This window comes from Pygoscelis adeliae, unplaced genomic scaffold (assembly GCF_000699105.1).
Source record: "Pygoscelis adeliae isolate BGI_AS28 unplaced genomic scaffold, ASM69910v1 Scaffold213, whole genome shotgun sequence".
Classification (NCBI taxonomy): Eukaryota; Metazoa; Chordata; class Aves; order Sphenisciformes; family Spheniscidae; genus Pygoscelis; species Pygoscelis adeliae.
Genome location: NW_008824410.1, coordinates 935574 through 957973, shown reverse-complemented (window position 1 = coordinate 957973; position 22400 = coordinate 935574). Strand labels below are relative to the sequence as shown.

At 45.8% G+C, this 22400-nt stretch overlaps 1 protein-coding gene across 1 annotated transcript in view; it reads left to right on the top strand.

Moving 5' to 3' along the window:
* The window catches only part of MEGF6 (multiple EGF-like-domains 6), a 107412-nt gene that overhangs the window by 28509 nt on the left and 56503 nt on the right, over window positions 1–22400 (top strand). Inside the window, 1 exon segment of the mRNA XM_009320562.1 lies at window positions 22263–22385. Within this exon segment, the coding sequence (XP_009318837.1) occupies window positions 22263–22385 (123 nt within the window).

Sequence of the window (22400 nt, the reverse complement as noted above, 5' to 3'; positions counted from 1 at the left end):
ACAGATTATTTTCTAGGCAATGAAAAATACTCCAGTCTAAAAAGGGACCACTGGGATCCCATCGTGTAATTGGTAATAAGAAGAATTTGATACATGAATGCCAAGTGGACTGAATTGATGCTGAATCCTTGGACCATTACGGGGGAGGAGGTGACCATCCCAAACTTACAACTGCTCGCCCAACTGGCTGCTTTCTTGAAACGAGAGAGAGAACGATAACAAAACCGAAGCCCGGTCCAGTCTGTGCAGAAGAACCGTTTCTGGAGGCATGTCTGAGATGTGCCTCTCCTGTCTCCTGCCGCGGTCCTTAGCGGCTCTCCCTTTTGCGTTTGGCTGTTTTATGTTACGGAAGGGAAGTGGCACAAGGCAGCCTAGCTCTCAGGACCTCTGATCTTCCGTCGTTTTCTGGGGTTCTTGTGAAAATCGGCGGTGTGGGGGTCCGCGCCGGCTGTCGGCACAAGGGAACAGGTTCCAGCCAAAACAGGTGGTTTAGCGAGTGAAATGAGGAGTGAAGGCCAAAGCACAAAAGATAAGCATTGCTGCAAACCTTCCTGGAATTTTTAGAATTAATTTACGCTAAAATACACAGTACGGTCTGTAATAAAGCGTCAGTATGTTATGCTTTCAATTTCTGGGTTTGGAAAGGTTGGAGAAAACATTTTTTTTATCCATTATGTGCTGCCTTCTCCAAGGCATCTTTTTAAAGCAGTGTTCTCTAGCAGCTGATAACATCTTCTAGCCAGCTCCTTATCTCCACCTCAGCCACAGGTTTTCCTTTAACATTTGCTTTGTTTGTTGTGTTTCAGTCTGTTTTCCTGCCTTTGCTGTATGGTCTCAGTGCTACAGTACAATTTGTGTAATAATTCAAGAAACAAACATAAGTTGAGATTCCAGTCATTACAAATACTTTTTTTTTCTGGGAAGATGCTCAGAGGATTCCCGCTCCAGAGGTTTAATTAACGAGAGTTATGTGAGAAAGGGAGGACACTTTCCGTATATCCTTGATCCAAGTTCAAGTGCTTGTGCATTCCTGTTGTGCAATGCAGTTTTTTGACTTGGGCTGAAGCTTGCTGTTCTGCGCAGCCTTAACCCAAACTAAGTTGTTTGATAGCGGAGGAGGAGGAAAATCTGCCGCTGACAACCCCCGCAAACAAATCAAGGGTGGCACCAGCCAGCAAAGGAGTTGGTTACAGTCGCTTTTTACTGCTAGGTAAGTTACAAAATTCAGATGAAAAATGGTGTCTCTGAAAATGGGAATCCTCCTCCTTCTGACCCTGTGGCATCAGGTTCAAAGAACAAGTTCAGGGAGTTTGTGCCTCTGCAGCTTCTTCATCCTCAGGTTTCCCATGTGCTCAGCTTGTGTTCACTGATTACAGCTATGTTACGGTTTTAAGTTAATACTGTAGTGCATGTGTATGTGTATGCATGTATATGAACATTAGGATGTCATAGTACATACATGGTTTATAGTATATTAATACCACCTATAGATAGTATTTAAAAATAGGTATTGCATTTTAATGGTCCCCTCACTGGAAACACGGAAATGATTTGCAGTGGAGTGATTATCTTTCTAGCCATATATAAGCACGCAGACCCTTCGGGCACAGCCAGTGCCCCGCACTTCGTAGGAACCTACGTCTGGACCCTGCTTCTCCCTGAGTTACCACTGTCCCGGCCCGCCAGACACAATCTGCGTGCGGTGCTCTTGCTGGTAGCGGAGGTGTTGGCACCGTGTTCGAGTACGTAGGGAAGTGGTTGGGGAACACTCCGTGCAGGGGCTGGAGCCCTGTCGTTGTCTTCAGGCTCTCTGGCTGGTTTCCCCCTGCCCGGCAGCGGGGCAGGAGTGCTAGCAGCTGGAAGCAGGCGCACGGCAAGCGGTTGTCAGCAGAAGCGCAGCTCTAGACCGAAAGCAGGATCCCGGCAACCCTTGCTATTCTGGGGTGAGATTTCTCAGTCCCAGCGTGGTTGGTTTCCTCCCAGACATGCTTAATTTTATGGGACTTCGGTTTCTCGTGGTTCAGCTTGCGCACGCAGACACGTGTGCTGTATGTAGTTGTGCAGACGGTTTTTCTTTGCATAATTCAATGTCCGTGGGGCCTCTGTAACCCCTTTACATTCCCATTGGCTACAGGGACACCTGTTAGACCCGCAGTCTCTATAAGCCAGCCAAAAAACTGTTCTGAAGGCCAACAGGTGTTTCTAGTTTGCCGTATGTGGATGCGTATTAGCTGTCCGTCTTCCCACCTCCCCAAGCAAATAAAACCACGGTTGAATCTGGAAATCCTCCACTCAACGCCAGAACAGCAGGCAGCCCTGCATGGGGGTGCCAAGAAGTCCAAACAAGCTCCCTTCTCCACGGCAGGCCGTCTAGCAGACTCACGGGCTAGACGCCGGGGCTGCTGGCCTTTAGCTGCTCTCTTAAGTAATGCGTTTGTGTTTTACTTTCCACTTATTCTGGAACATGAGCTGAAAGGCCTGGCACGCAGCAGCTTTTAGGACACTGTCATACCCATAACGCTGTTGGCTTTTGTTTGCGTAGAGCAGCGCAGATCATCGGGCAGGCTGGTCCAGCTCCGCTTGCTTACATTCAGTGGCCATCAGTAGTTTTGCAGTGGAAGCAGTTTTTGGTGTTTTTCACCCTACTAAGTGCATCTGCTTTTCTCGGATGCCTTCAGTCCAGGCTTCCAGGCTTCTCAAAGAGGTCTTGTGAGCGGCAGAGACTTAAAACGTGTATGTCATTGATTTGAGGTGGGACTCTGCTGCAGACGGGCTATGCTAATACAAATAAGTGGTGACAACAAAGAAGTAGAATAGCCCATGTTTGCAGATTAAAATAGGGAATCTTTTTTCATAGAGATTTAAGTGGCTTGCTTAAAGGCTGGATAGATCATTACCAGAGGTCCAAACCAGCTCTTGGCTCTTCTAGCCAGGAACTGTTTTGAATCATTGATAATGGAAGTCAGTTACGTTGATTCATGGTCCTAATCTGATTGTCAGAGATCAAAGGGTCAAAATAATACAATCCTGTGTAATAAATGCGAGCGATGGGTAGGATGCTGCGTTCCTTTTGCTGGTTTAACGATCTAGTGTGCAGTGGATAAAGGGGACGGGTGGGTCTTAAGCTGTTAAAGAGAATCCAGGGGATATCGTGCCTTTCCTCAGCATACCATTGTGTTTTGTGAGGCATATTGGATTTCCGTGCAGCAGATGCTGAGATAATGGATGCCAGATGTATGTCATTAGAGGATACCTCTTTTTACCAGCTGCAAATTGTCCATCACTTCCTCTACTGTACATTGTCATCATGAGAAGCTTGAATTCCCATAATTTACTGATATCTCAGATGTTATCAGGCCTCTCTTTAACTGATAAATAATGGGCTTGTGCAGCCCAAACCAAGCACATGTGGAAAAGTCAAATAATGTATTTTGATTTGTATTTGTTCAGGAGCTCAGTTATGATTTGCCTTGATAAACTTGCTTGGAAAATTATATTCTGCATTTAACTTGTAAAATGAATCCCTAGAAAACTCCAAGGATTTAAGAGAAAGAATGCCAGAGATGTTTTTGTACTTATGTGAGAATAAGACATGGCTTTTCACTTTACAGTCTCTAGTGTAACCGGATACGCTCTTTAAAAATGCACATTTTTAAACTGAAGAAATGGTTAAAAAGAGAACATTAAGCCATGCAGACAGATGAATACAGAATGCATCACGACATATTTAGGGATAAATTAATTATGAAAATGTTCGTATTTTACACAGGCTTCTTTTAATCAGAAGGAATCTGAGGTTTATGTGAGATTTTGTATGTGTTGCGATACAGTACGCTTATTTAGTTCTGTGAATACACCATCTTCTAAGTCTTTTGAAGTTCATTCCTTCCTGCATGTATTTCCCAGACAGAATGCTTCAGAAAATTTTCTTGAAATGGTTTGTAAGGTCATTTTTTTTCAAACCTAGAAAAAAGGTTTGTTGTAAGGAAAACAATGCCACCGACTTACTTTACTTCCCTGAAAACTTTCTGCTGCTGTGAACACATTTCCCCGTTGTTGGACTTCCCTCTCGGCTGTGTCTGGTCCAGGAGGAAGGTGAGAGCTCAGCGCTGTGCAGGCGGTGCTGGAAGCTGTCTGGATAGCTGCGTGCTGCTCCTACGGCCACGTTGCAGGAGATAAGGGAAAAAAGGACTCTGGTCTCTTGAAAGGAAAGTGTTTGGAGATGTTTGTACCGCCATTTTCCAGTCTGCGGTACCGAAACTTTCCGTAGCTGGAAATGCAGCCCCTTTCTTCTGCAGCGTATTGGCTTTGACCTTTTTTAATGTAACAGCAGAGAGCGGTGATATTTGAAATGCGTAGGAGAAACAGATGTAGAAAATGGTTTTTGGGAAACAGCAGATCAGGTAATTTTTCTGGTTTAAAATGATTTAGGCATTATCCCCCTCCATTGTGGTCTGGGAAACTGCCCTGAGTTGCACAGCAGAATACTTACTCCTAGCAAATAAGTACATTATTTCCACCTTCGTTTTTCCCGATTGCTCAGGATCTCACCTCATTAATAGTGAAGATTTTGGAATGTGAAATATTTGGAGTATCTGGGTATCAGAGCTATACAATAGATCTCTGTGGCAGGCGGTCACTAAACTCCATCTTTCTGCACGGAGGCGTTTGGTTTGCCTCTGATTCTGATAGCTTGCGCAGTGCTGTGACTGTCCCTGTCAAGCAAACGTTGCTGAACTCTTCAAGAAGGTGAATTTCAAGCGTAAAACATTGCATTTGCGCTTTTTTTTTTTAACTTGTGAATTTAACGAGAAGCAAGTAGCAATGACCCTTTCATTAGAGACAAAAGGAAGTATGTATAAATGTCTTTTGTGGCTTGGCAGTAAACTTGCTGAGGACAACATAAAGCGTGCTCATTAAATGTTCTTTAAACTGTATTGCTTTTTGTTTTCAGAAGCAATGTGATGTTTCATCCCACCGTTAATTACCTAATACCAATTATGGCATAAACAAGCCATGTGCTATTGTGGCTTTTTCAATTTATTTTTCAAGGTTCTTACTCTTGACACCTACTATGCATCTGGGAACATGAGTGGCTTTTGTAGTGAAATACAAATAAATAGCGAGATCAGTAATCGATAGTTTTACATAGACCATCCTGTACTATAAATGTTACGGCAGCTCTTGAGAACCTTACAAAATGTTTCCCCCCTTGGATGCTTTGTAGTGTTGAACTTAATTATACGCAGACAAAGAGACGAGGAGAAGATTATTTTTTCCCAGGGACTTTCCAGTTCTTTAGAATAAGACGTGTACTGCCCATTGCGCCTTGCTAGCCGAGTGAGCAAGTCTCAGAAAAGAGGTTCTATTTGCATTAGTGTTGCGTACGATGAAACTTCTGCGAAGTGCCTAGAAAGACTGGGCAAAGAGAGACTCTCATAGCTGACCATTCCGGTTATAACCCTTCTACCTGAGATCATAATCTTCTTTATGGCATTTCAGCACTTCTGAGTCTGTTCCAGCCAAAAAAAGGAGGTTTGCTGGAAGGAGCAGCTGATCGCCAATGCTTCAGAGCTTTGAAAGATGCTTGGTTTAGGATTCGTTTTGAATAAAGAGTGTGGCTCCTGGAGCTTCTTATTCACAGATGAGTAAATTTAAACCTGATTGGTGAAATAGCTGAATGTGAAACCAATTCTTTCTGTGCCTGCGCCTCTCATTTCTGACTTTGGTAGCAGTGCCTTCTCCTTTGTCATTGTTGCTCCTGAAAATATGTTGTCACGTCTTATCTCCCCAGCTGAGCATTCTTTGCCAGGTCATCATCAGTGTCCACTCCATAAACTTTTCATTAAAGCTTTTGGCTTTAAAAAAGGCCATAAGTCATATTTGGAAGTCTCACCGTAATTCACATTATCTTATGTCAGCCTCTCGAGCAGTCCTGGCCGGCAAGGTCAGCAGCTGGAGGAGCTTAATGTAAGTACCCTGTGAGAAGACTGTCTTAGTTAGTTGTTATGATCAGCTATTTGGAGGAGCTGTCAAATCACTGATTTTGGACCATTTGGGGCTAGCCCAGAAGCATCAGTTAGTTGGTCAAGGAAGGGATATTCAGCAGATAAGCTTTTGTTGGATATTTCTGTATGTATTCTGTTTACGGTTTAATTTGCATTATTTATATTTGTGTACAATAACATCTTAAAAATAGCTGTCAAGCACATTTTTAGGGCAACGCTATATGAAACTAGTTGTTCTGGTTTCTGGTTTGTTTTTAAGCAGAAGTCAAGAGGCTTATGTTATTTGTATTTTTAGGGATAGACAGAGATTTATGGGTACTATATCAGACTATATCCTCCTTCTTCTGGGGAAAGACCACATCCAATAACCAAAAACTTGGAAAAAAACCCCAGGTTTTTACAGGCACCTGTTAGGATGCTTCTCTTTTGAATGCTGTGGAGGCTCTGGGCGCAGTATGTTTGTAATGATACCTGGAGCTTTGCTAAATTACAAGTGCACCTAGTTTGTTCACAGAAAGTATTTTTCTTGAAGTTCATTTGGCTATACTCATTTTGCAACACACTTGTAAACAAAGGCAGCTGTATTTCACTGGTGTCCACAGGGGGGAAATGGAATTGTCATCTGTGGATGCAATATTATAGATCAGGAATAATTATGTTAAAGTCAACGCTTTGCTCCTATTTTAAATGAGAGGAAAAGAGAACTTTGATTTCTTTATCTGGGTTAGTCTTGCGCTTAACTGCAAGTGTCTGGGAGAAACAAGCGTTGTTGCCGATTTCATGTTCCAGGAGAGCGAGGTCCACAGATGAGCAGTCCTCTGCAACATGCACGTAGCAGCTAATAAAGCCACTAACACTCAGATGCGGTAAGCGTCACAGCTAGAAGGACTCGTGAAGTAGGTGTGTCTTTTGGTGTTTTAGCTGGAGAAATCGGAATGGCAGGTTACGTGACTTGGCCGTGGGAAGCTAATGCAGCGCGGCTGGGATGTATCTGGAGCCCAGATCTCCTTCCTCCCGGTGCATATGCATCTGGCATTCAGACCAGTTCACTCATCTTCAGTCCCTATCTGAACTCTTTACGTTTTAGCCTGTTGCAACAGCATTTCTTTTGAACCCTCCAGCTAGATTTTGATAATTTTTTCCTTGGTTCTGTGTGGATCTCATTGGCTTTGGATCAGGGTGATGTAACTAGTGAGAACAAAGCTCCGTGCTTTCTTACTGCCTCATCTCCTCAGATACGGGAGCAGGAGGCGTAACCGGGGTCCGTTCAGAGGCAGTGGGCTGAGTGCCGTGGGGACACACAGCTGAGGATCACCATCTGCCTGGTGAGCACAGAGCTTCACCCTGGCACGGGCTTCCCTGCAAGAAGCAGTCAATAACAGGGCAAGACTGCCGCTGACATTCACACCTTCATACGCTCAGCCTTGGCAAACACATCTGTGATCTCATGGAGCTGAGGTCACTTCAAAGATCTGGAAACTTTGAAGGAAGTCTCTTCAGCTTCTCCGTGAGAGGAACACAGGTTCTCTCCCAGGAGAGCCATCTTCCCGTCTTTCCGTAAAATGCAGTTTTGGCCGTACGGTGGAAAAAAAAATCATCAAACACCAGCCCGTTTGCTGAGCTCCCGAAGGGAAGCCTTGGAAGGCTTGCCAAGTGCAGTATATTTTTATATTGCATCCATTATATAATGTGTCAAAAAAGAATTCTCTCCACTATGGAGAGAGATTTATAGTCTGTAAGGTTTTGTGGCAGCAGTTGAGAGTCTAAGGTTACTCTCGCTGGGACTAGTCAGACTGTTGCCTCTGACTTCAGTGGGAGAAAGTCTTTAAAGACTGAGGGTAACCTTTGTAAAGAAATAGCCCGGCTGGATGGTGTTACCCATCCCACCTCTCTGTCTCCTGAGGACCCTCGGGAAGACAAAGTGGAAACTTGCCGAAATTGTGAATGAATTGGACGTGGCAGTAGAGAGCAAGGACCTCGGTAGACACCAGTGACAGACTATGGGAACGGGCAGAAAGAGGGGAATATCTCTGGTGATGTGGGCTGAAGTCTGGCCGAGGCTTACAATGGGCAAGAAGCTAAGGGAATAGGGAACCATACGACATCGATAGGAATAAATGTGTGTGCTCCAAGTGGAGTAAGAATATTTGATGAAGAACTGTCTCATCCCTTAATGGACGCTGTGCGGAAGATAACCGGTGCAGCTAGTTATGTGTATGGAAGTACTTTCAGATCCGCGTAGCTGTTATCTCTCGCAGCCGTTCCTTCCTCCAGAACATTCGCACAGCCTAAAGAAGTAACTCGTGCTGATCTGGCAGGTACCTGCACACGTTCCAGCAGGGAAGGAGCGATCCCAACAAGCCCTTCGCTTCTGCATTTTGATGCAGATAAAGAGGTCGCAGACATTGTTTTGAGTCTCCATTAGGTCAGGGAGACTTCTGGGAAGCCCCTGGTCACAGTTTCACTGAAAAGATAATTACCTGGTCTCGGAGGAGGCCATGCGGCTGGGAAAGGCGATGAGCAGAAATGCATCTCTCTCATGTGTTTACCTGAACTGAACCACTGAAATATTTGAGCTTAATTTTCCTCTTCTTTAAAAAAAAACAACCTTAAAGAGTAGACAAAATCCTTTGGAACTTTTCATGGCATAGCCCATCATGACCAGGAGTCGAGTTAAAAAAGACCTGCAAAGTTTATGGTCAATGTAGGTCAACTCACTGTCTTACGCAACTTTAAGTTCAGAAAAATTTTAAGCCCTAACTGTGATATTGATTAAATGTAATTTGGCCATCTTACATATTTATATTTGTGAGAAGTTTAACGGGAGCCAAAAATGATAATGCGATCACTCTGGAAAGGTTGGCTATTACCAAACGGGGGATTTGAGATTGCACATACACGGTCGGCATGTGTGGGGGAATGATACCACTGTGATAAAATGAACCTATGGTCTCTAGTCCATCTCTCCTGGAAGTCTCCAAACCTCTGCTTAAAACAGACAGTGCACATATATACACATGTATGTGTATGTATATGTGTGAATCTTCGTACGCATGCTGTTGCATTTTCTACATCAACGTGTCTTAACAAGCACTGCAGACACGACTCGCACGCTGCCCTTCCCGTCACAGCAGACACAGCCTTGTGCTGTGCAGTTTATGACAAAAAGATTATGATAAACAAAAAATTAGAAAAGACCAGATACATCAAAAGTGTTTGAAAAATTACGTGTAAGTCACCAGCAACAGTAAGTTGACGTCAGTTTGGACAGAAAATTATGGAAGAAATTATGGGTGAACAAAAAAGCCTGTGAAAAGCAATGAACATTGCACTGAATAAGTTTTATCCCAGCACTGCAGGAAGCTACAGAGTTGTGAAAGATAATCATCTGCTCCCCGCAGACCACAGCAGATCGCATCAGGCATATTCTCTTGAAAGGCTGTGCTCTTTTTTTTAAAAAAAAAGAGATTTCCTGGAGGTGCTGTCCATCATGGCTGTTTTATTATGTCTCTGTTATTGTAGATCAGGAGGAGACAGGCTGAGGTCGTCTGAGCATTTGATATAATCCATGGAAAGACATTGAGTTTATAGACGGTTGGGTGGGTAAGGATAAGAATCTGGTTAGGAATTCCTGAAAGATGGGAAAATATATAATATATCCTTACAATTTCTCTTTTTTACAAGTCTGGTTATACCCTTGTACTTCGCAGCTTGTCTTTTCCACCTTCAATACCCTTCTGCACCAGAAGCAGTTCTGCTCTGCCTGAAGCAGGGGCTCCGTCGCTGTTTTTTCTGTGGCAAGAATTGAGCAGTGGGGGAAGAGCCCTGTCCCTGACGTTCCCCGTCCCGGGGCCGAAGAACTCTTCCCCTCGGTTACACCCTCGGGGGCTCGCGTTCCCCAGGTCTGCAACCCCAATGTGGGCTTTCTCTAGGCAGCAGTGCGGTTGCTGGCTGATCTCCTGGGTATACCGTGGGAGAAAGAGGTTTTTAAATACTTGGATGCCAAATCCCAGAGTGTGCCGAGTTGTAAAAAAGGGAAACAAAACAAAAATGAAAAAAAAAAGAGACAAAAAAACCCCCAACCACCAAGCGTGGATTTTGTATGTAATTTCTGGTTTGCTGACAAACTTTTCAAACAAGTTTAGTGGGGAAGCAGCAAAGCTGCAACACTGACGTGACTGCGCAGCAGCCTGCTCTTGGCTCATCAGTTTGGCAGATTGTCAGAGAAACAATTGACGATATTTTCTTTCAACCCGTATTCAGCCACGCTGAAGTGTGGACCCATGCAGTTCTGCTGTTTCTACGCTTAACTGCTTACGTTTTAGTACTAGATAAGGCATATTCTCTTATTTCCTTTAGATTATCGGGAGTGCTTGTTCTTGGGAGAATATTATGTAAACTTTATTAAACGGTTTGTGTTATAATGGCTGTAAAACAGAGTAGCTCAAATTCTCAGGGCATCGCAGCTTTTTTCCCAGTACAGCTGTTTTAATGAAGATATGCTACAGCAACTTGATTTTTAGAAAATAATTACCCAAAGTTTCATCTTTGAAGTGAGCTAATTCAGTTTGGTGCTGCCAGTGGCCCTTTCCGAACAGCTGTAAGTCTGTTAAATTTCATTACAGCCAGAGGGAGGGGATAAAGCCTCTCTGCTCTGCTCGGGAGACAATCCTTGAGAGCCGGGTCGCTCTTTAAAGTGCCTACCTCACCCTTTGACTGTGGTGAGAATTTTTCCCATTGAAGAGCTGCAGGGTTATCTCTTTGGAATTAGATAAAAATTATTTTATCCCAACTTTAACTGCTTTTAATCTATATAAACTCTAGCAATTTTCTTTTTAATTTTTTTTGGTCAGACAGAATGCAGCAACTTTTGTTTAGTTTTTTGTCTTATTAAAGGTCACTTCCCTACAAAAAAAAAAGAAAAAAAATGCTTTTTTAAAGCTTATAGAGGTTTTTGGGGAAAAAAACATTACAGGTAGGTAATTATAATACAGGTAGAAGTTATATATATGTGTATGTATACAATACTACACATGTAAGTGCGGATTCTGTTGGAAAAACAGATTTCACAGGTTTTATTTACTTCGGGAGAATCCTTTCTAAGAAATTAATCTGGAATTTGGAATGGTAGCCACAAGCCTTTGTTGGCTTGCAAGCTGCATGTTGTGAGCTCGGGGGACCGGAACCATCCACCTTCAGCAGGTATTTAAGAAACCTAAGTGCCCGGTCCGGGTATGGATGCTGCCCTACCAGCAGTATATGACAAAAAGCTTCTAGTCTTGTAACTACTAAATGTGAAGGTTCAATCTTACACTCGTCTGACCTGGAGTTCACAACAAAGTTCTCTGTGCGGCCAGCTTGTGCTTGCTTGCAACTGTACGTGCTGAAGAGGAAGAAGGCAGGTCTCGGGGTCTGAAATGCTCAGGAAATGGAAATTCTCCCTCTGCAATAATAAATAATCAGGCAGTTAAAAGTTCTTCTAGTAAAAAAAGGGAAAAGATGATGATGGGAAAAGGCAACGATGCTGTTTCTCACTAGATAGCAGCGGACGGCTGTCCAAGCGGCACGGCGAGTTCTGCAGCCCGGGCGCGCTCCCCGCACTGACGGTCGTTCTCCCAGGCGTTATCACAGAGGTGTCGAGTAGGACAGATGGTTTCTGAAACCGAGAATCGAGATCATTCTTCTGCTGACCTATCTGGTGCAATAAGCATCGGTATGAACGCTTGGTCTCGGACACGCATTCTGTGTTTGTGAAGCCAAGACTGGCACTCGATCTCTCTTGTAGCCAGAGAGAATGCGCTGGCACGAGGTCCCAGGCAGCGAGACCGTTCTCTGGACTGTCAAGGAGCAGAAATGCCCAGCAACCATTTACACAGCATCCTGTCAGATGATTTTCTGTATAGGCATCAGGTCAGTATCGCTGAGAGGTATTTGGGGCTGAGCCAGCTGAAGATATGAGTTTTGCATCTTACAGATAAGAAATTCTGTTTTCCTGGGGTTTCAGCAGCGAGGAGCGTGGAAGCCATACAGCTGTCTTGCTTGGAGTGCACGGCTGATGTCAGAAATATACTCCCCTATATTTATAATAAAGAATGTGTTTAAGTGAAGAGAGAGAGAAGAGAGCTGCCAGTAATTAGCTGTTGGCGTGCAAGCAACTGTGAGGTTAGTGAGTTGCTGAGATATCCACCAGCGATGTCTCGGCTGAGCGATGGGAAGAGAGTCACTGCAGCAGCCTTTAGAGGATGTGCAAAAGGAAGAGTCCCAGCAGCAAGGGGTTTTTCCCTGAATATTGGGAAAGAATCCAATCTGCGTGCTCTATCCAAGGTGAGGAAATGGGCTGCCGAAAGCAGAAGGAATGAGAATGAAGACAGCAGCACAGTCTGGGCTGCTTGTACTTGAGGTTTTGCTTCTCGCTTGCTCCCTCTCGGGCAGAGCTGCAGCATCCCAGCTTTCGGCAGAGCGCCGGCAGCGTCTGGGTCCCTCTCGCGGCTTGTGGGAAAAATCCCGGCAGCGCCAAACCCTCCTCAGACACCGAAATGAGGAAGGATGAACGTAAAGGACGGGAGAGAGCAGAGAGTCAACACCACCTGCACAGTGGAAGCTTTTGCCTCCACAGAAAAGTCACAGTAAGAACCACAGAGAAGTCAGTCTGCTTGTGGCCAGGGAAACAGCAACTTTCCTGCTCTCGGAGGGGAAAGGGCCTTTGTAAGGTGCAGCCAAGCCAGGCGCTGCAGCTTGTTACCTGCAGCCTCAGGCGATGTTCCCACCCCTGCTGTCCCGGCTGGCAGCCTGATACACACAGTCCTCGCCTTTGAGACACATCCCAGCAAGATCGTCCCTCCCCGAGTCCTGCTTCACCCCCTCTTTCCACGGCCTGAATTGTGATCGTTATTTTCTAGTTTGGAGAGGGAATTTGGTGTCAGCAACGTCCCCGTTCGCAGCCTGAATCCTGCGGTCATGCTTTTAACAAACACTGGCACTCCGTTTGCTGATCTAGCCCGGCTGGCGCGGGCTGCGGTGAGAGGTGCCCTCCCTGCCCTCGGCTCCTGGAAGAGGAGGTGATGCTCGTCAAGCTTTGCCCGCGCCCCGGGCTGCCCCGCTGCAGCAAGCCCTTCAGCGTTTCGGGGGCTGTGGCGGTGGCGTCCTGGGGACCTGTCTGCTGATAACCATGGGTAATTGCTCATTTATTATCCACTATCGCGTTGCTACTGCAGCACTTCCAGGGCCGCCATCCTCGGCTGGGAAGAGCTGGCAGTGGAACGGAGAAAATCTCCTGCCAGCTTCTCTCACCTGCCACCGTGTTGGGTGATTTTACTCAATTAAGGCAAATTACACCACGTAAAAACTTAACCTGCTGGGATGGGGAAGAGGTTGTCACGTTGACACCAAAGTTTGGACCGTGGTCCTCCTTTCTAGGGAATTGCGAATATGCAAATAGCTGAGATGATTTGTGTGGTCCGGAGTGCATTTGTCTTTTGTGGGTCATGAGAATAATGTACAAAGATGTTCCTTTTTCTGTCGAGGGACACGTTCTCTGCCCCGAGTACCCAAAACTTGGCTGATGTGTGTGCTTTCGAGCTGGGAGATGACTCTGTCACTTCACGGTGTGTTTTCTGGTTATGCTGGAAAGGGGCAGCCATTGTTCAGGGGAAAGCCAGATGCTACGAAACTGGGGCCTCTCAGCATTTAAGCTTCCTTCAGGCCTTTTTACAAGATGTTGTAAAGTCGCCTGACAATAGGCTGTGAATATTAATGGTCTCTTAGCCCAAAGGCAGATGGAAAAGTGGGGGATTTTTGTTATCAGTTTAAGTGGATGGTTTCTTTCATGTGGGAGTGTGTAACCTCCATAAATAAAATACCAGATGTGCTTGAATTCTGTTTTTCTTAAAATGACTTGGGGATTCTCATAAAGAATAGGAATACCTACTGTTATCAGTATTTTATTTCACGCCTTTCCTAGCAAAAGGTGTCAAAGTGAGTTTGTGAACGCCGGAGCGTAGTAGCCAGGTTGATGCAGGAAGGGTACCACCACCATCGCATTCAGCCTCGGTCCTGGGGCTCTGAATCCTTCAGATAAAGCCAGGCTTACCTGTAATTCCAAATCCCATCACAAAAATGCAGATCCTCCAAAATGTTTCGTTTCCCAAGAAATCCAGTTCACGTTTTGGATTGGAGTGCTGTCAGTCTCGCTGCCGGCTGGAGCCCTGGCTGCAGCGCCAGGAGAGAGAGGGCTGCTCCCCGCACTGGGCTGGGCAGGGACGGGGGCTCCTGGCAGACGCCGTGGTCGGACGGAGCAAAGGGGAATGCAGGACCTCCAAATGGTCCCGAGAAGCAAGCTTCTGAGCCCAGCGCTAACGCCACAGCAGTCCTGAAGGTAAGCCATAAACCCAGCCGAGCCTTTGGTCTGTCCATCTGTCCTGTCCGTGCACAAGAACAGTACGTTGATGCGTTTAAAAGGACATTTCTGAGCCACCAGAGAAAGAAATGCCAGAAGGATGATAAATACAGGTAAGCAGAGCTGTACGGTGCAATGCAGAAGGAAAGGCACGATGCAGAGAAGAGAGCAAGTCACTGCCCTTTCTAATGCTGGGAGGGATTTGGACTCAGTTAGGGACTGGGAATATATTTGACACAAATCTTGCACAGGTGCAAGGCTAAAGTAGCAGCATGAAATTCTTCCAAAGCGGATGAATTTAGTTTTATGAGAAACTTGGTCATTAGTCGGGTGCCACTGAACTTCTGTAGAAAGTATAAGTATTCCTCTGCAAAGCTGCTTAAAAATACGGATGGATTTTTTTTTTTTAATTTAACTAAAAGTATATATTTCTTTTCTCATCGCAGCCCTGCCACTCCAAATGTCATGGGTTTCTTTGAATGTTTGAAGGTTAGGCTGTGTCTGGGAAGGATTATACAATTCAGTGGCGATTTTATCACAGGACCCTTACGGTTATTTTTGGCTAGCTTAGGCACTGCATAGGTAGGTAGACAATTGCTAAAGATAACGAACATGAATATAAACTATTGCAATGCTTTAAAACCTCTAGTGGTCACTGCCTAGAGGGAGCACAGAGCTAGAAAAGCGAGGTGATAGCTGAAGTCGAAACTGAAATGTATTGGAGCGCTGAGCGTGTGTTTTTAGAAATGTTTCTGGTCAGGGCTGAGCTGCACCAGAAGAGCTGCCTGTGGAATCTGGTTATGCTGCGTCACACTGCACAAGTAGTGCTCATTTCTCTGTGAGATATTTGGGAAACAAGCAGAAAACAAAACAGATATTTACCAGTGATATTGCATATATATCTTTCCTCTAATCAACCTCTTATCCCTGCCTACCTTTAGTTTAGTGGGGATGTGAGTTATCTGAAGATTGGTGTTTTCAAATGAGCACAGATTATCTGAAAAAATGTGTTATATGCATGAAAGTTTGGTACAATATTCTCTTACGTATTCGTATCTCTTTCTTAAAAAATTAAAAGCAAACTTGTGTGTGTTTTACAAACAGATGAATCGAAACCAAGTTTTAACAGAAATCTTGAAAAAAGTTTCATATCAAATTTATTTGCATTTACATGGCACTTCAGTAAATGTACAAATAAAACCAAGGGTAGCAAGAAGCCTTTCTCGGGGAACAGGTTTCCAGGAGCTCCTTGATGTCCGCTGTGCATGACCTTGGAAATCAAGTATAGGTGGAGCCTGTGGGCGTGATTCGAGGCGACCCATACTTGGTTTCAAGGGTCTGCAGGGAGTCTACGGAGAGGAGCGAGCAGAGCGCCGTGCACGCTCCAGCTGCCGTGCGAGTCCTCTGCTCTGTTAACGCGACGAGAATGTGAGTGCACGAAACGCCGTCCTTTCATTGCTGAGGTTCGAACTGACTCAGTATTCTTGGACACGGACTTTTTTTCCCCTTTTGAAAAATCATCCAATGCAGGTGAAAAGTTACGTTTCCCGGGTGATATGAACTATAGGAGTAATCTGGACACAGAAACTGCGTCCGAATAACCTGAACGGTCTCATGCAGTCCTGCCTCCATTCACCTCTCCCCTCCACAGCTGAGTTTTTGAGCAATCTGCAGCAGACTTATATCCATAACCCCAAACATTCATGGGTGACTGCGCACCTGCGGTCGTGTTTCCAAGCACCGGTAAGTCTGCGGTCATTTGGTATCTCGCCGTTGAGCCACGTGCAACTTTGCGTTCTTCTCTTCCCCGGGATTGTCTTGTAAAAAAAAGCTCAGTCTTCAAGTCCAAGTGCAGATCATGGTCTCTCAGGTTGGATTTGAATTATGGAGTTTGGACAGGCCTCAGGCTTCAGCCAAAATGATGTACTTTGACTGGATTCCCTATGAGAAGTTTTGAAGAATCTGCGAGTTTTCCATGGCGTCAGGGGGAAACGGTAACTTGGCCCTTTTCGTGCTCAGACCCAGTCCTGGTTTCTGTGAAAGAATTTCAGACCTTTCAGTGAACTTAAACTGAGTTTTGAGTTTGTCGGGAAGTTTGAGTCCAAGAAAGCTCTAGGCAGGATTGATGTTGTAGCAAAAAAAGTTGACATGGGGCAGTGATTTCAGGAATACATGGTCCGTGGGCCAGGTTCGGGTCGCCGCTGCATCAGCTGAGAACAACAGTGGCGAAGCAGCTCTGGGTTTATGCTGTGCTTCAGAGGGGAGAAGCAGCCAGCGTCTGCTCAGAGTGCCCAGCGCGGTTTGGCACGTCGGCTGCAAGTGCTGTAACGCAACCTGCCCCTGAAACCTGCACCGATTCCTGCAGCTATGCCTTTGGCACCTACTGCACCGTTCCCTGGGGGAAAGGAGAAGAGGACAGCATTTGTAATTTTGGGTGGCATATGGCATGCATGCCTCAGATCTCCAGTGTAAGCCAAACACATTGAGTGAGGGAATGCCTGCAGCCATCACACCTTTCTGAAATACTAATGGATTGTTCCGAAGATGCACAACAACCTCCAGGGAATAATATATAATCTTTCCTCCCGAGTGCGCTGCGGGCCCGCGAGGACCGATTCCAGCACAGCTGCTCCTAGTTAGCTTGCAGCTTCAGGAGGTTCAGGTTTGATTTAGGGACCAACCTTTACCACTCTTTGTTCGTGACACCTGGCTGGTGGTGACAGCTGATTCATAGCTGCCTGGCAGAGGCAAAATAAATCTCATACTTCTGTGCTGGGGGGTTGACTACAATTTCAAGGTATCCTTTGCCAAAGATCTTATAACTCAGAATGGCCAAACAGCTCTAAATTGATGATAGCAAAATAGTTAACCTCAGCCTCTCCCCCTTTTGGAAACAAGGATGGGTCATTAGTATCTCAGAGCCACTTTTCTATGGTAGTTGGCAGTCAATGCTCTTGGAGTGCAATGGCACTTTCACTGGCTGAGGCGCTAACGCTGGCAGGGGACGGGAGCGTGCTCTGGCACTGGGGTGTTCAGGTTTAGAAGCTGTGGGGAGCAAACACTGAGGCTCCCAGTCCGCGTCCCAGCGCAAGACTTTCCTCTGTTGTGAGCTTTCAGGCTTTGCTTGACTGCCCTGAGAGGACCGCTGGGATTCCCTCCTTTAGAAGGTCGGGGTGCCTTGCTGGAAGCGGCAGCGTGAAATCAAACCGGCGTTCAAGCAGACATCAGCTCTGAGCTGCAGCGGCTCCTGGGCAGGAGCGAGAGGTCGGGATCAAAGCGTACGAGGTAGACAGACAGCGGTGATGCCGGGGCGTGCGGTGAGTTGGAGGATGAGGAATGCTCTTTGTTTTATTTATGAATCGTATGTTTCAGTCACGGAGGAAGGAAGTTTCGTAATGATTTGATAAATACAAGCTCTAAGAAACTGGAAGTGGCGTTTGCAGAGTCTCACCACAGTGCTTGTTTTTACAAAACGTGGAGGCAAGAATAACTCCTGCTCTCGCTGTATCCTTCTGGGGAAACTTATGGCTTACGGGGAAGCTGCTGAGATTGTGCCCATTTAAAAGATTAAAGTGAACTTTATTTTTTAACAGCAGCTTTTGTATAATAATAATAAAAAAACCTTCAAATATGCTAGACTTCAGCTGTATCCCGCACGTACCCAGCAAAGCTACAGAGCCCTTCAAGCTCAGTGACAAGCTCCTCTCCATGGGTTACTCTGCCAGAGTTTGTGAAACCTGACAGCGAAGCCTTTCGAAAAGCCAGTGGCTGATTTGTGGCTTTGCTCCGACTTGGATGACACTGAGTCCTGGTGTGGGCCCAGAAAAAGGTCAGGTTTTCAGTTGAAGGCACCTTTGTGATTTCTGGTGGTCTAGTTAGTTGGGTTTTGCATTCGTTCGGCTCTGAAACGTAAGGCGTGAGACCCGACGTGCAAAGCACACCCGGAACAAACGGCTGCTCGAATCCTTTCAAAATGCAGCTGCTGTTTTCTGTAGGCGTTCATTCGAGGTAAACATACTTCATATTGCCCAAATTGGCTTTGTTCCTTGGTGTTTAAGATGTATTTTCCTCTCGCCTTATGGTTTCTGTCTAATCCTTCATAAGGTCATAATCTGGATCTATGGCCTCGGAAGGATCTTCTCCGCAGCGGTAGATTGATGTCACAGGCGTAGCTTTAAGGTGTTGCTGTGTGAGAAGCTGAGCAAGAGGCTTATTAAACCATGAAACATTATGAGGATGAGGATGAGCAGGACTAAGACAGACAAATTTTGGATCATAAACTTCTTGAATGCTCCTAGCAGGCTACTTGCATTGTGGAAGGACCTTCAAACCGATAAGCCTTTCTTACTCCTCTTTCCTTGCCTAACTCAGCATGACAGATGTTTCATTGCCTCCAGCTGCCCTTTTAGCTTTTAAAACATCAGGTTTTCAAATTCTTAAGCCTTCTCTAAGTTTTACAAAATCCCACAGGGTCGCATTTCCTAACTCCCCCTCTGCTCTCCGTAACAAGTCAGTAAATATTTCTTCGAAATACTGCATTGCCCAGTCAATGTGTCTAACCACCGATACGGTTTGTGTACATAAAACCCGTGTGATAATGGTTATAGCAACAATGGACAGAGCAGGAACAAGAATTTTCTCTCGTATTTGTGAGCATCACTCCCAGCGCTTAGAATCACTTTTCTTATAACACGTAAAACAGGGTCCATCGTGTCACCTGTTAGTGTAGCTGCCGGAGCTGGCATCTGTCTCCAAAGCAGTTCACAGTAGGACAATATGTGTAAGTCTTGCCAGATCTTTGGTGAAAATAGGAAAGCCTTTAACTGATGAACCGTTACTTTCCAGAACTGGTTTAAAAAACTCTTCTTCTTACAGTTGTGACAGTAACCCACCTTTCTTCAGACAGATACTGCATTTAGGCAGTTACAGTACCTGAAAATCAAATTAAAGTTTATGGAGCTATTGAATTCATACTTTTAATACCTGTAGCGTGAAAATCCACTGTCAGAGAGAAGATGAGGGAACCGCTGGGTAGCTCTCCTACTAACCATCCAGTAGCCTTTCCCTCTTACACAAAGTGTTTGGAATGAACTGTGGGTCTCCTAACACTGGCAGGTTGCTGCAATGGGAGGATTAAGCAAATATAAACCCTTGGGGATTTTGTTAAGCTCTAGCAGGTCTTAGAATTTCTGAAAAGTAAACCAAAACTTGCACAGTCTGGTGTTTCAGAAGTAGTTAGGGGGCTCCGAGCCCAGACAGGACTGAATTAGAAGAGGCTGAGGGAATTAAATGGTGGGTCTCTTTGATCACATCAGCCTTGTTTTGATCACTGTCTTCTAACTCTATTCTTGGCTGGTAATACTTTTAATTCTTTATGGCTTGACAGGTTTGCACGCTACCTGTAGACACCTTTTATTATTGTTATCGCAGGAGTGACCTGGTGCCTGTTTTATACTGAATAAAGAGCATCACTGCACGGATGCCTCTGCAAAGAGCTCTTCCGCGGGTGGGGGAAGCGCTGCCGGCGGAGAGCGGTGGATGCCCAGGCGGCGGCGGCGGCTCTGCCTGTCCCCGTCCCCGTCCCTGTCCCTGTCCCCATCCCCATCCCTGTCCTGTCGCTGCTGGCTGCTGCAGTCACACCTGTGGCAAGCGCTGTGCGTGCGAGTGCTGCTGTGCTGCATCGTGCCGCCCCCCTAACTCAGTGTCCACCTTTCTTTGCATCTCAAGTGAAATTCCATGTGCCGCTCGCGGGAGCGACTTGCTTCATGTGTGCTTGTCAGATGGGGCGAGATTGCGGCTCCGTTTAAAACGTAATGCGATAGCTCCCATTGATACCGTTTATTTTTTTCCTTCGGTGGGACATGCTAATAACGCGTGCAGAGGTCCACGGCTGTCCAGCTGCCTGCAGGCTACCTCTCTGCAGCATCCTGAAGTAAACCCAGGCTGGCTGCCTTTCGGGGGGCTGCGTGTGCTCTCTCGGTCTGTGCCTGACCTGGCCTTGTTCCCCACGGCTTGTCAAAGGATTCTGTCTGCGTCTGGCCGTGGAGGCAGCAGAGCTCGTGTCGGGATCAGAGCTAAGAGCAGATGGAAATGGGGCTGGCTCCCAACAGACGGCAAGCTCTGTCGGCTCTGGGTGAGCAAAAGAAAACTAAGATTTATCTGCAGTAGCAGAAGGAAACGTACAGAGTACAGTATGGCTGAAGCATGCGTTTTTGGCAAAGCTACAGCTCATTATTCTTCCATCCAGACCAAATGCCTTAAAACAGTATTTGTCTCCATTTTTCTACTTTCTTTTAAGAAGGAAATGCTTCTTTACAGAGCAAAAAAAGTAGCTTCTTAAGCACAAATACATTTTTAGAGTGCCTTGCTTAGTGCCAAATGTCAAGAATTTGCCAACAACTGATCAATCTTTTTGAAACCTCCTCATACATTTCACATGTCTAACTGAAACTTGGCGTTTCCTAATCTGGGGTTGATTTTGATCTGTAACTGAAAATAATAAAATGGCCTAACGATGATGCGGCGCAAGGTTTCCTCCTTACCGTCTCGCTGCCAGTTCCCTCTGCCATTTTGGAGGCAGAAGACATTTCAGGGGCTGTGGCAGGGACTGACGTTCCTAGCTGAGCATTCGGTGTTTCTCCCGGGGCCCGAGGATGCACGGTCTGTGCAGGAGCGGGGGTTTGCAGCCCGGCAGCGGGAGAGGCTCCCCGTCCGCCTGGCCAGGTCCCGCTGCCCACACTCACCCGAAAAGCCCGGGCAGCTGATGCCTGTGGGCTATTGTCTGCAGGTTTTGGAGATTTCAGTCTCTTAGTCTGGGGTCATGTAGCCAGCTGATATGTTGTACGTTGGGAACCTTGACAACGTACGCAGTCTATTTTTTGGGGACTAATTAAAGTAGCTATCATGTATTTTGGTGAGGTGTGAAAATGCTTGAAGGGAAAGCATCTCCAGTGCTTATTAATAGCTTCCAGATGGACTTTTGGGAGGATGCTGCTTGGGAGTTAGAGGGAAGGTACAGACTGTGGCTCATTTGGGTCCCTGGTTGTTAACTCCTTGGGCAGCATCTTCACTTCCCACCTTATTCTCTTTTCACTGGGGCGTTTATCTTGGAGCTGAACTGAGGAGTGGAGGGAGCCTGTGCTTAAGTAATAAGGAAAACAAGGGGGGTGGCGATTCCTCCATTTTCACCTGGTGGTTAGTCATTCACTCTGATTAAAAGGTAATTTGAGAAAGGTGCTCCCTGTTCCTTAAAGGTCTGGCCCACGCCCCACTAAGGAGAAGAGAAAACTCTGGTTTTGGTAGGGTAACATGGTTTATTCTGGACTCAAGTTACAAAAATCAGTAGAAAATGTGTACTATGGGGATATTTTCATTTTTACAACTTTTTAGTTCAGTCTTCTCTGAATTAATACTATTCAGGCAACTTGCGTGGGTTTATTTGAAGGACTTTTAGTGGAAAGGTGTAATAGTTCTACCCCTCTGATTAAAGACAAGAAAGTAAAACTTCTAAAACAACAGATTTTTTTAATGTAAAAAATATTGGTCTTCTCATTTTCATGAACCAGATGGCCGTTACAGAGCGAGGCATCGTGTTGCGATGATGGGTCTATTCTTATCCATGAGAGTGCCGGTGTTCATCCAGGATAGGAATCTTTTGGGTAGTGACAACTTAAGTGTTTGCGCATGTAACGAGGGGGATCGCTTTGTACTGGTTAACGCTCTTTTTTCTTATTGGCACTGAAAAGTTAATAATAGGAAAATAAGCTTTAATAAAAGCAGTTGGTTTTGCTCTCGTGCAGTATCCCAACTTGGTCTGGCAGCAGAAGCTCATCTGTGCTCCCTCTTCTCCTCTCTTCCAGATGTGAACGAGTGCGAGGCGGGGAATGGTGGTTGCGAGTCCCAGTGCTGCAACACCATCGGGAGCTTCTACTGCAAGTGCGCGGCGGGGCTGAGGCTGGAGCAGGACGGGAAGGCGTGCGCAGGTAGGGCCGGGGGGC